The sequence below is a fragment of the Corylus avellana genome, chromosome 1 (assembly GCF_965113065.1).
Source record: "Corylus avellana chromosome 1, dhCorAvel1.hap1.2, whole genome shotgun sequence".
Classification (NCBI taxonomy): Eukaryota; Viridiplantae; Streptophyta; class Magnoliopsida; order Fagales; family Betulaceae; genus Corylus; species Corylus avellana.
In genome coordinates, this window is record NC_142490.1 from 7,681,152 (window position 1) to 7,694,739 (window position 13,588).

General features: G+C 35.9%; 1 protein-coding gene across 1 annotated transcript; it reads left to right on the forward strand.

Annotated features, from left to right (window-relative positions):
- The first annotated feature begins 251 nt into the window (after window positions 1–251).
- Window positions 252–13,588, forward strand: PKDM7D (Transcription factor jumonji (jmj) family protein / zinc finger (C5HC2 type) family protein). The gene is made up of 12 exons (XM_059579682.2): window positions 252–848; window positions 1,828–2,387; window positions 2,523–2,594; window positions 2,980–3,057; window positions 3,197–3,715; window positions 3,885–4,109; window positions 4,860–5,021; window positions 6,497–6,865; window positions 7,567–8,926; window positions 9,036–9,139; window positions 12,335–12,532; window positions 13,063–13,588. The coding sequence occupies exons 2-12, from the start codon at window positions 2,073–2,075 to the stop codon at window positions 13,396–13,398; spliced, it is 3,738 nt and encodes a 1,245-aa protein (XP_059435665.2). The 5' UTR covers window positions 252–848; window positions 1,828–2,072; the 3' UTR covers window positions 13,399–13,588.

Sequence of the window (13,588 nt, forward strand, 5' to 3'; positions counted from 1 at the left end):
GAACCGAAACCTCCTCTTTCAGGTACGTCACCAATTTCTCGTCAATATCTCGCGTCCCCGTAAAACATGGCAAAAAAATAAAAAAAAACCTAATTAAACTATTTTTAAGACATTATTACTATTTTGGGATTTCCCGAGTTACCCTTAAGAAATTGTTTTTTGGAAACAAGAAATATATTAAAAACACTTATATTAAACATAAGGCACGGTCTTTTATGCCAAAGAAATATCACAAAGGGCGGGGCATCAAAATCTGTGACATGTTTTATTGTTTTTGGTTAATGTGATTTTTTTCTTTTCTTTTTATTTTGTTGGCTTCACAAATATTTTCCAATTTTTCTTCCAGATATGCCCTTATCCAATCTCGTTGTGAATTAGGCTTTTGTGGTTATATAATCTGATACAACCTGGTATGTGTAATTCTAGGGTTTCTGGGTGGAATTTTTGATTTCATAGTCAGAGTTTTGAGAAGTGGGTCTTGTTTGTCATTTGCGGATTTGTGGGTACCCTTGGACATCAATTCTTTCTTCTGTAGCGTGATCGTTTTGCTTCTTTTTTTAATTTTTTTTAATTTTTTTTTTTCAATCCTCTCGGTTAGGGTTAGGGCTAGGGTTAGATCTGCAGCATCAAATTGATTTTTGTGCCCCTTGTTTTTTGTTATAATTTTTAAAAATTTAAATTTGGGGTTTTCAAGTTTATATTCATCTTCTGGTGATAATTACGTCTTTGAACGATTTTTTTTTTTTTTGTGATTAATTTGTTGGTTTCTTAAAAATCTGGATGAAGATAATGGAGTTTTGAGCTGCTTTTAGTTCTTTGGGAATTCCAGACTCTTGGATCAAGAACGTGTAAGCCCTTTTTTTTTTTTTTTTTTTTTACTGTAATATAATTATATTTTATTTAATAATATTATTTGAGCTGTCTTGATCTATCAATTTTTTTTTTAAAAAAAAAAAATTGAGCTGTCATGCCATGTCCTGGATTTCTGTCTGATTCATCCAAAAAATTAGAATTTCCTTTGATCGTTGTGATGATAAATTGGTGGGTTTCAATTCAGTTGTGTTATTATGTGCTCAGGATTGTGCTTTGTGTATGATTTGTTATGACAAACTTTTTTTTTGGATGAATTGTTATGACAAATCTTTATAAGCATCTCTGAGATTTAGGGTCCTTAATTTGGTAATAATTTGTGATAACTACCTGATTCTTTTACGAAAATAGTAATGCACAATGTGGCTGATGAATCTTAGGTTCAACTGCTAAACTCATTGAATTTTTTTAGAAACTATGCCTGATGGATTCTATCTCATTCCTGTTCTTTCTTTTTGTTTATAATTGCAGATTTGAGTAATATTTAGGAGTTGATGATGTTGCAAGCAGCATGATATGTCATCCCAGTTTGTGTTGTCCTTAGGGAGTTGAATTAAAGTAATTTAGGAAATAGTGAATCATTTATCTCTGTAATTCTGAGGAGAGAGATTTTTTCAACACTTTTATATCCAGAAAAGAAAAGAAAAGAAAAGGTGATTAGCCTAGACCTGTGGTTTCAAAATCTTCTATGACATGGTTGATCTCTCTCTCTTTCTCTCTCTCTTGCACACACACGCATATGGAATGCCTGTGTGCTGGGCATCAAAAAGACAGTGTGGTAGCAAATTGCATATTAATACATCTTGTCGATCATAGATAATGAAGTTGGACTAGCTTAATGGATTTGAACTTAAAATAATAATAATAATAATTCTGTATGCTATGCCTTTTATTTTCTCTTTGCATATGAACTTTGTCTTTTCAATTTATTAATTGATTTATTCAATTTTTTTGCAGATTAAATTTTCTTAGCTATTCCTGAAGATAGCTGGGATTTGGATTAGTTTCTCTAGAGTTGGGCTGTTGCAAGATCCTGTGGGAGGTCGACAGACACAATCCTGCACTTGTCACTTCATAACTACATTTAGTCATAAGCATAAGATAGAGAATTATATTGGACCTGTAAATTAGACTGATTCCTTTCCTCATAAAGTGAACAATTTGGAATCAGTATTGTCCATTGGCCTTGTTGCTCGGTCCTTATGGGGACAGAGCTTATGAGAACTTGCATTAAAGATGAGAATGACGAATTTCCATCAGTTCCACCGGGTTTTGAATCAATTACTTCTTTCACCTTAATGAGGTTACAAGATAGTGAGAAACAAGATAGGGAAAACACAGTTAGTTGTTCGGCCTCTACAAATGCTTCTGAATCAAATTCTGTTCAGATGGAAACTGAAGCTGATTTCAGTGATACTGCAAAGGCTAAAAGGTGTCTCCGCCGTAGACGTTCAGTAAACTATGGACGATATGACAACAGTTCAGGGGATGACTCTGATGCTGAGCGGCTTGATCAAGTTAATTTCCTTCTGTTTATTACAAATAATTTCGTGTTTTTAGCAGCCCTGATTTTATTTTATTTTTTTCATTTTCTGTTTTCTCTGTAAGAGTGCTATACTTGCACATTACTTACATGTCGTTTATTGTTGCAGAATTTTTCTTCAAGGCCTTGTCTTCCTAAGGGGGTTATCCGTGGATGTCCAGAGTGTAGTAACTGCCAAAAGGTTGTTTCTTATAATAATGTGATATAATTTCTATTAGCCTTTCCCTTAGCCTGGACCAATTGCATGGCTTGTCCATATTATTATAATTATCTACTGTACCTTAATGGCATTACAACCTTATAAAAGGGAAGAAAAAACAGAAAAAGAAGAAAATATAATTACAATCAGAACCTATATATATTACCGAGCAAGTGACTTATGGAACTGCTTCTGGTTTTATATCAACATGACCAAAGACTTCACATTCCCTGAGTTGGCTTCTTGTGATTGCTCATAGACTGATGATTTCAATTATGACAGAGGAGTTGAACCTGATGTGATCCTAAAATAGTGTTTTAGCATGTCTTTTAATATTTTGTGATTAAAGGTTGAAATCTTGTTGCAGGTTGCTGCAAGATGGCGTCCAGAAGATGCTTCCCGACCAGAAGTTGAGGATGCTCCCATCTTCTATCCAACTGAAGAGGTGTTTATCTTTGCCAGTAGAATTCGAGTGATTAGAATTTAAAAATTGTTTTCTATCCTTGTTCCTATTACCTGTAAATTTTGGAGTTACTTATCTTGGAGGAATAAGATATCTGAACTAGCAAATGGCCTTGTTCCAGGAGTTTGAGGATACTTTGACTTATATAGCTAGCATTCGCACAAGAGCTGAACCATATGGAATCTGTCGCATTGTTCCTCCCTCTTCCTGGAGACCTCCTTGTCCTCTTAAGGAGAAAAATATATGGCAAAGTGCCAAATTTGCTACTCGTGTCCAGAGGATTGATAAGCTTCAGAATCGAGATTCAATGAGAAAGAGGTTGAAGGTTCATAATAATATGAAGAGAAAAAGGAGAAGATGCACACGGATGGGGGTAGATTGTGCGACTGGTAGTGGAGGACCCGATGATGCTGGATTTTATGAGGCTGAGACTTTCGGGTTTGAACCTGGTCCAGATTTCTCTCTGGAGACTTTTAAGAAATATGCAGATGACTTCAAGGCCCAATATTTCAGCAAGATTGAAAGTGTCACTAATATTGGGGGTAATATTGCTATGCTTAAAGAGCAGTGGGAGCCATCCATCGAGGATATTGAGGGTGAATATTGGCGGATGGTAGAGAAACCTTCTGAAGAAATTGAGGTATGATTTTATCGTTTAGTCTGAATATCAGTACTTTATTGTTACATTTTTCCTTCACCATATGTCCATCACTCTCTCTCTCACCCTGTGCACTTGTGTATGACTATGAATAGTATGTGTCATCATGTGTGCGTGTGTAACCTTAACTTCATTGTTATCATTCTTCTAGGTGCTGTATGGGGCTGATCTGGAAACTGGGGTTTTTGGCAGCGGTTTTCCCAAAATGTCCAGTCAAGTTTGTTCTTCTTCGAATGAAAAGTATATAAAATCAGGCTGGAACTTGAATAACTTTCCTAGGCTTCCTGGATCTGTTCTTTCTTATGAAAGCAGTGACATATCTGGTGTTCTGGTGCCATGGTTATATATAGGGATGTGCTTTTCTTCCTTTTGTTGGGTAAGACTAAATATCTCATTTCCCCCTGCATCATGTCATAATCTCTGAATAATTGCACTCCATCACATGTGTATAACCTGTACTTTTGTGTAACAATGTGTGCTTGCACCAGGGGGTAGGGTGATGTTGTCTCATGTGTATGAATAACATGCATGGGTGGTATCATATATCTGGCTAAGGGATGAAGAATAACGTATTGAGCTCTCCTTGTTAAAATAAACTTATAACTTTGAAAGATTGAAACATGAAGAAAGTTTTGAAAAAAAAAAAAAAAAGAAGAAAGAAGAATTGTAACTTCTCCAAAAAAGGGAAATATGAAATAGATATTTAGGATGTCGTCCCCACCTCCCCCCTTCTCTTTTTGGTTTACCTGTGGGACTCTTGGACTACCCCATTTATTCTTTAGCTATCCCCCCTACCTTTTGTTTTTAAATATTCAAATAGTGGAAGAAAATCTAACCTTGAAGCTTTTGTGTTCACAATGCAGATTTTTGTTACTGTTCATGTAATAAACTTAATCTACTTTAAGGCATATTTATTTGTTAGGTAATTAACAGTAAATGAGTCTGAGTCTTCAAACTTCCAAGTTTTGGGATCTTGACCAAGTTAAACTTACTCCGAACCTTAACATCTTCATATGTTTAGAACCAGAACACATGTATGACAATTGTTTGCATGCAGCTCTAAGTCATGTCTTCATTTACTAATATATATATATATTTTTCTTTTTTCTTTTACTTATAAAAACAGCATGTTGAGGATCACCACTTGTACTCATTGAATTACTTGCACTGGGGTGATCCGAAGATCTGGTATGGTGCCCCTGGTAGGGATGCGTGTAAATTGGAGGAGGCTATGAGAAAACATTTGCCTGACCTTTTTGAAGAACAACCTGACTTACTTCATAAGCTGGTGAGTAAAAGTTCCTGTACTGTGTTATAATGTAGTTTGATGTTTGGAATATCGGGCTTGTGGTGCGCTTGTTCAGCTGTTGTTTGGTCATACATGCTTTTAAATCCTTTTGATTATTTCATTTGTTCTTTCTACTTTTTGTACATTTTATGTCTCCGAGGCAATATATTGTTCTTGGCATCTGTTATTTGGACATACATGCTTGTAACTCCTTTTGATTATTTCATTTGTTGTGCCTATTTTTTTGTATACTAAGTCTCCAAGGTAATGTGCTCTTGGCATCTCTTATTTGCACAATTCTTTTTGGTTTCTGAAAAGGAACATGTGCGAAGGTTCAATGGCCTAGCAACAGACTCTTATGTTCTGTCTGTTAGTGTTTTCTGAACAAGTTCCTGGATAAGCAGCCTAAGGGTTTCTTATTTAAAATAAAGGAGCTGCGAGAGCAATAATGTCATTTTATCCTCTTAAATTATTATTGTATAGCTGTCAAAACTATTTATATTGACTGATATATACGGCTCCATTTCATGGAAAATGTGGGATATTCCTAATTTAAATGATTGAATTCATGCTGTCATTTGTTCCTAAAGTTTCATATTCTTCAAGAAGTTAATGAGAAGTATCTAGGTTTCATCTCTCCTGTCATATCTGTAAATTGGGCATCAAGATAGAAATGAGTGCTATATTGTGGAAAATTTCTCTGTTTTTATTTCTTTCATGTCATAGTGATTCTGTAAGGACCCTTTCCAAATATTTTTGCCGCTAAAAGCTTCTTCCTCATGTATGAGAATGGCGGCAGATATTCTGTTTTGTTTTATCCTTTCTATGTCCTTATTCAGTGCTATTAATAAAACTTGTGAAATCTGTTAGCAAAACTTATGAATTCGTTTAGCAAAAAGTGAGCAGACCCCTAGACTTGCTGTGTTCACCACATGAATTGGACAAGAAATAGGAAAAGTATTTGAGACAGTTTCTGTGTTGGCTGCAAAAGTCCTTGTGTTTAGGAACTGACTTTTTTTTTTTTTTTGCCTTTCTTCTGGCATCCCTCTATTCACGCATTCTTTGATTTTTCATCTTGTGTTATGTTTTGAATATTGATTAGTACACCATGAAATGCATTATATCTGCTATTACTGATTGTAATTATTGTTTTACTTACAAGACTTAGAGCCTAAAGTTTGTGAATGGCACAAATCTATTCTGTTTTATGATTTTGGTAAAGTTTCTGGAGAAAGAGAGTAAAAAAATGGAGCCCTAGTTAGGTGGTCATGAGGAGGGGCAGAGAAGTATTTCCAAATTTTCTTATTACGTTTCCATGGAGACAGATTGACTGGGATTTCCATATTGGGCTAGGTCATTTCGAAAAGATAGCCATAAGTTTGATAATAGGAACATTTTGATTCTTTGAGCTGAAGTCTATATCCACACCTATATTTCCTTCTGCTATGGCTTGAACTTCTGATTTTCTTATGCAGGTTACACAGCTTTCCCCTTCCATACTGAAATCTGAAGGGGTACCTGTATATAAGTGTATTCAGCATACTGGGGAGTTTGTTCTGACCTTCCCTCGAGCATATCATTCAGGGTTTAACTGTGGCTTCAATTGTGCTGAGGCAGTTAATGTAGCTCCAGTTGATTGGCTTCCCCATGGGCAGACTGCTATAAAGCTATACAGTGAGCAGAGAAGAAAGACTTCAATTTCCCATGATAAACTGCTACTCGGGGCAGCAAGGGAAGCGGTTAGAGCACAATGGGAACTAAATCTACTGAAGAAAAATACTTTGGAGAACCTGAGGTGGAAACATGTCTGTGGAAAGGATGGGATTTTATCCAAATCACTTAAGGTAAAAACATTGGCTCTCATTCTTTTTTTGAGTGGGGGATTGTTTAGATATTGGAAATATTTATTCAGATTTTGTACGACTTAAAAAAGACAATGTTGGAAATAGAATTCAGCAAGATATTTAAAGGATTAATGGAAAAATAAAAATAATTGCACTGGGAAAGTTTTAGAATAATATGATAATGGTTTATTATTTTTTAAGTTGGTTCTTGGATTTGTGATTTAGGACGGCCTGGATTTGGGTTTGAGTCCACAATTTGATTCCATTCTTGATTTCAGAACATGGCTTCTGATTGAGGAATAATCCGCTGATAGATGTTAACCTAAAAATATTTGAAATTGAACTCATTGATCCATCTGAAAAAGAAAGAAAATTAGTTGGTCTACCATTTAGGAATCGATTCCTACATGATATTCAGCAAATTAAATTCTAGATCCTAATGGGTAAGCACGTGCTGTAGGTAGTAATTCAAGGTTGCAGTTTCACAGCATTCATTAATTATTGGTAATCTTTGGATTGTTTAATTGTCTTTTAACAGAAACTGTTTATTAATCCTAGATTCGATAAAAAATTTGTGAACCCCTCATTTATTTTTTTGTTAGCAATATAATGTACAGCTCATCTGCAGATATGAACAACAGTTATATACAACATTCCTGTTGGTTTTTTCCCTTTTGACTTCGTTTGTTTCTCTTGTCCAGGCACGCATTGACATGGAATGTGTGAGGAGGGAATGTCTTTCCAGTTCTTCACAGACAAAAAAGATGGAGAGCAATTTTGATGACACCTGTGAGAGGGAATGCAGTATATGCCTTTTTGATTTGCACCTCTCTGCAGCAGGTTGTCATTGTTCCCCAGATAAATATGCATGCTTGAATCATGCAAAGCAGTTCTGTACATGTGCTTGGGGTTCCAAATATTTTCTTTTTCGCTACGATGCCCATGAGTTAAATATCCTTGTTGAGGCATTGGAAGGTAAATTAAGTGCTGTATACAGATGGGCAAGACTAGATCTTGGACTAGCCCTGAGTTCTTATGTGTCCCAGGAGAAAATGCTGCCAGGTGGTACAGAGACCGTGAGGAGCTCAACTGGGACCGATGATGAGATTTCTCAACTGAAAATGAAGATGTCAGAAGCTCAATCAGTCTTGAAGGATAGAAAGACGTCATCAATATTTCATAGTTCTCATGAAATTGAGATGGCCAACCATAACTCTCGGGTAAAGAAAGAAGAATCCATTATTTTTCCTTCCAATTTAAGAAATCCTGTTTGCCAGTTGTCTCTAGAAGACACGTCATATGCTGTAACTCTTCTGGCTGCTGAGGAATTGGGAGTGAAGAATCCTTCAGTCTTGAAACAAGATAATGTTATCCTTCTCAGCGATGATGAAGGTGATGAAACTGAGAAGTCTGTTTCAGAAATAGAAAGGGAAACTTCTTTGGAGAAGCATTTAGAAATTTCTGGGAGACTGGCAGGTTCTGATTATAAAGAAAGCTTATGTAATTATAATAATGAACCAATCGCGACTGCCCCTGCTATGGACGCATCAGTGATGGACCAAAAAAAGGATGCCAGTTCAGCATATGTAGAAAGGAATAATTGTTCACCTCATTCTATGCAAATTAAAGATGGAGATAAAGGAAGTTGTGAACCCCTTCTAGGATCTAATCCACCAAACTTGTCTTGCCATGTAGATTCTTCCATTTTAGAATTAGGAAGAAAAGCTCAAGACTCAACTACAAGAGAGATCAGTGAACATGATATGGCAAATTCTGGTAGTTACCCTCAAAATCCACAGCCCTCTGGTGGTGGATTGCCTAACAATGAGAATAAGCCTGAAAAGATGGGAATGAATGCAACTTCAAATTTAGTGGATAATATAAGACCTATTACAGGAAACCCATCTTGTACCTCAAACAATTTGGACAGATATTTCCGCCAAAAGGGTCCTCGCATTGCCAAGGTAGTGCGGAGGATCAACTGCAATGTTGAACCTCTAGAATTTGGAGTCGTGCTTTCTGGAAAGTCATGGTGTAACAGCCAGGCCATTTTTCCAAAAGGTATGTTGCGTGCATTTTCTCCACTAAGACAATAAAACTAGCAGATGTTTGGCTCAATTACAAAAAGGGAGCATTTACTTATCAAAAAAATTTATTCTTCTTGATGCAGGATTTAGGAGCCGGGTTAGGTACATAAATGTTTTGGATCCAACAAATATGTGTTATTATGTTTCAGAAATTCTTGATGCAGGACGGGATGGGCCTTTGTTCATGGTAATTGAAATTTATTTAGTTGCCTAAAATTGCTATTATGGTATATTCTTGGTGGTTTATACTTGATCTTGCATTCACTGTTATCAAAATCTCAAAATGCATGTGTCGCAAGGGCCTCATGGAGCCTAGTCGCAAAGCGTAGTGTGCAAGTAAAGTGCACATTCTTTTAATTGGAATACATGATTATTTTTCAAAAGAAATATCCATAATATACAATTAAAAAAAGTTTTAAGAAAATCAAAGTAGTGATTTATTCAGCTTATTAGTTCAAATAGTTAGAGCATTGTCCTATTGCATGAAGCTTGAAGGTCCATAATTCTAGCTCTTGTATAGGATATTTAATTTATTAGAACGCCTAGAAAGAAATTTGACTAAAGTTATCAATTGGCAGCAAAGTAATTATCATCCAATGAAATTTAAACATAACAATAGATTCACAAAATTTATTTTCCTGTGCATTACAAAATATACACAAGCATGATGGAAATCATCAAATTCAGCCAAATGGTTTTTCAACCACTGGAGGGATTGGGTTAGTGGCAAAGCTTACTCCCATGAGGTTTGATAAGGGGGAGGACAGGGGTTTGAGTTTCCATGGTTGTGATGCTAAAGGGTTGAGACTCGTGCCTAATTCCTGCCCACCAACTTCCTACCATTATGCCCTTGGTGGGGGTTGAGGTTAAGCTATAGCTCTTCTAGTCTTGAGGAAGCGTCTGCGGGATTCTTGAATTGTGGGCCTGTCTAGGCCTCTCTTGGTTGGTGTCCCGAGAGGTAAGGTGTTACTATGATTATGTCTAGGTAGAGTGTTCTCGTTAGCTTCACGGAATTTTTCATCTGAATGACTGAAAAAAGAGAGCTGAACTATGTTTGTTTCGGGATTGGAAAGGCTGGGGATGAAGATCAAAGATAACTGGAGGATACAGTCTATCAATCCACCTACCCCGCCCCCCCAATTAAAAAAAAGCACAGGTTTTTCAAAATATATCCAAAAAGTCTAGAGTTAGTACAAGTAACTAATGGTAATTCTTAATTGGTTGCTGATCAATGATTATTTTTTATTGAAGTACATATTTAAGGGAAGATAATAAAACACACCTTTTGCCCGTGGTGCTTCTACAAGACAAGTGTGTTCTTTGTACTGCACTTTGCTTAAAGTTCAAAAAGTGCTTTTCTCGTGGCGTTTAAGTGCTTTAAGCGTGTCTATTTCAACAACACTGCTTGCATTTTATTCAGAAAAAGGTTCTCTCAAAAAATCTTTTAGTTCTGCTTGTTTCTAGCCTCTAAACAATGGTAGCTCCTAGGGAAATTTGCAGAAGGTCTCAAGAAATGTTTTAGCTTCATATTTGACTCGTTAATCTTTTGAATGTTGAAAAGATTTGAGATACTGAAGTGCCTTTTTTTTTTTTTTTTTTTTGCCTAGATTTAACAAGAAATGAAGATGATATGTTTGTTAAACATGACTTGATATGCTCATAGTGATGCAAGAGAATCACTAAAGGCAATTAGGGTCTTTCTCTTCCCTAATTGTTATTTTTTCTCTTCCTTAGTTCCCTTTATAATATTTAATTCTTAATTTCTGTTACTGTCATACATTGTTAGAACAATCCTAGTTATGTTCAGCATCACATGGCCAGAAGCATGGTTAGGTCCCTAGGGTTTGTTTGGTAATGGGGATGGGGTTGGCCCAAATACTGTTCATCACCATTTCTCAAAAAAATCAACATCAAAACAGTCTAACTTTTTCACTTTTAATATCAAATCATTCACTTTTTATTATTATTCAAATAAAAAAATCACTACAAAACAAAACTTTTTCACTTTTTCATACCACTTTTTCATTTTTTTTATACCAAACATTCTTACTTTTTTCAGATCAATCTACATCAACTACAGTGTTTAGGCCATCCCATTTGCCAAACACCCCCCTAGACAGATGTAAAGTTTTGTGGAGAACAATTTTGCTTTAATATGGGGTGTCTTTGAGGATTTTGGTTTATTTGAAAACATTGGAGTTTGTAGGAATAAATGCATCTAAGCTCTTTTTCCAGTAGGAAAAAATGAGTAAACATAATAAAATTGTTAGAATATTAATTAAATGATTAAATTCACTGGTTCGTTTGATAAAACTTTTTTGAAGGTGCTTTTTACTTTTGATTGTGATGTGATATAAATGTGAAAATAGTTTTGAGTATTTTGTGTTTTGAGTTGTTTGTTAATACTTTTGCTTTTTTGCTAAAAAGCAAAAAGCTACCCTTAAGTGTTGCCAAATGATCCTACTATTTCTTATGAGTTTAAACTTTATTTTTGGGACAATTGGTGACTAAACAAAAGGCAATAAAGCATCTTAGGTAAAATGTAGTAAAAGATTGACATTTTGAGCAGTCTGACATATATAAAATAGGCTGAAAACTTGTACTAGTAAGCTGCACCTTTACTGCACTTGTAAGGACTATTACAAGTGTTTTAAAGCTAATGACTGTTACAACCTCTCTGGTGCTGGGTCATGTAGCACATTCAAGCACAGCGCTTTTGATTGTGATTCCATGAACATCAGCCCAAGCTGGATTAGTGAAAACTCATTCAGGCCTTGTCCGTAACTTTAAGGCTATGCCATCCTTAGCCTTAAATGGGTGGATCTGATCAACATCCATGAATGATAAATCATAGATAAAACTGCTGAATCCAAAAAATTGGCTGCTATCACTACTCTCTTTGTTTGGAAACAACTCTTGAAGAGCTTTTCCTTACCTATGTCCCTTAGCCTCTTTGTCTCTTAGCCAATATATCTTACTTTCCCTTTTCTTCTTTTGTTTCCTGCACCAATCAGCATTTACTTGTACTAGTAAGCTGTACCTTTACTGCATTTGTATGGGATGAACATATTAATAAAATATCTTCAAAAGTATTTGTGTCTGGAGAAATGGAGCCTTAGGGAACGTTGTGATGGTCAGGCCATCCCAACCTCCCACTTCCTCCCTTCCCCCCCCCCCCCCCCCCCCCCCCACAAAAAACAAAAAGAGAGAATTTTATTTTGATTGGTGCATTACATGCAGCCCAAGATCCACGACCTTATCCTCCTCCCTGTTCTTTACATTTATGTAAATTGGGAAATTATTTATCACAAAAAAGAAAATATTTTTGAAATTTGCAATTTTGATTCAGTGAATTCATCTCTGCTTCTTTTCTTTTTTTCAGGTTTCCTTGGAGCAGTGCCCTAGAGAGGTGTTTATTCACATCTATGCTGCTAGATGCTGGGAAATGGTGAGAGAGAGAGTAAATCAAGAGATCGCAAAGCAACATAAATTAGGAAGAACAAACCTTCCTCCTTTACAGCCTCCTGGTAGTCTTGATGGCTTTGAAATGTTTGGATTTTCTTCACCAGAAATAGTGCAGGTAAAATACAGCTGGAACTGATTTATTGGCTTCCACTGTCATGCAAGTGCCTGTTTGCATTTTACCATTGTTTACTTCCTTATTAAAACACTTATAATATGCACACTCTATAATTCTACTACAATGTACTTTTCATTTCTTGCTCTTGGGCTTTCATGATCTAGTATAATTTTTTGGTGATTAATTTTGGAAACCTCTAAAGCTGGACAAACTTTGGGGTGATACCCCAGCAATTCTATCCCTAGGTCTAAAATGAATAGTTGATTTTGTTATGCAAAAGTTCTTTAAATACTATGCTCTCTGAAAACCATCTTTTTTTTTTTTTCTCCCTTTGAAAAATTTCTCTGAAGACTATGCGCAATTTAGTCAGAACTTACAAGTTTACTATCTAAATTGTTCGATCACTGTCTACTATACTGGATTTTTGCTTTTCTGGGTGGTTTTGACAGTTTTCTCAATTCATAGCAAATTATTATCGTCAAATTTGAAAAAAATAAAATGTTAACCTTATTGTTGCCATCTTTAAACAGGCCATAGAAGCAATGGATCGTAGTCGAGTCTGTACTGAGTACTGGGACTCTCGACCCTACTCCCGGCCTCAAGTGCAAATTCCACAAACTTCTCAACTCAAAGACAGTGGCAGAAACTCCCATTTGATGTCCGAGGAAGGAAATGATAAAGGGACCCCCGGAAATCATCTCTTGCCCGTTACGGTCGAATCAACAATGCTCAGGGGCCTATTCAAAAAGGCGAACCAAGAAGAATTGAACTCACTACATAGCATTTTAAGTTATAATAGGCAGACAGCCGACCAAGGATTAGTGTCTCAGCTTCTTAGTGAAGAGATTAACAGTCGCCCTAGATGATTCATTATTTGGTCTCATGAGGAGCATCTGAGACCAAACATCCTACGGCAGTTTTTTGACTTTGTAAATACTCAGTTCCTGCTTCAGGTTGCACGTACTTTGTACTCAACCTGGCCATTCATTAACCAAGCTTAACATGACAAAAAGAAAAGGAAAATAAGAAAAAGAAACAAACGGCTTATATTTAACA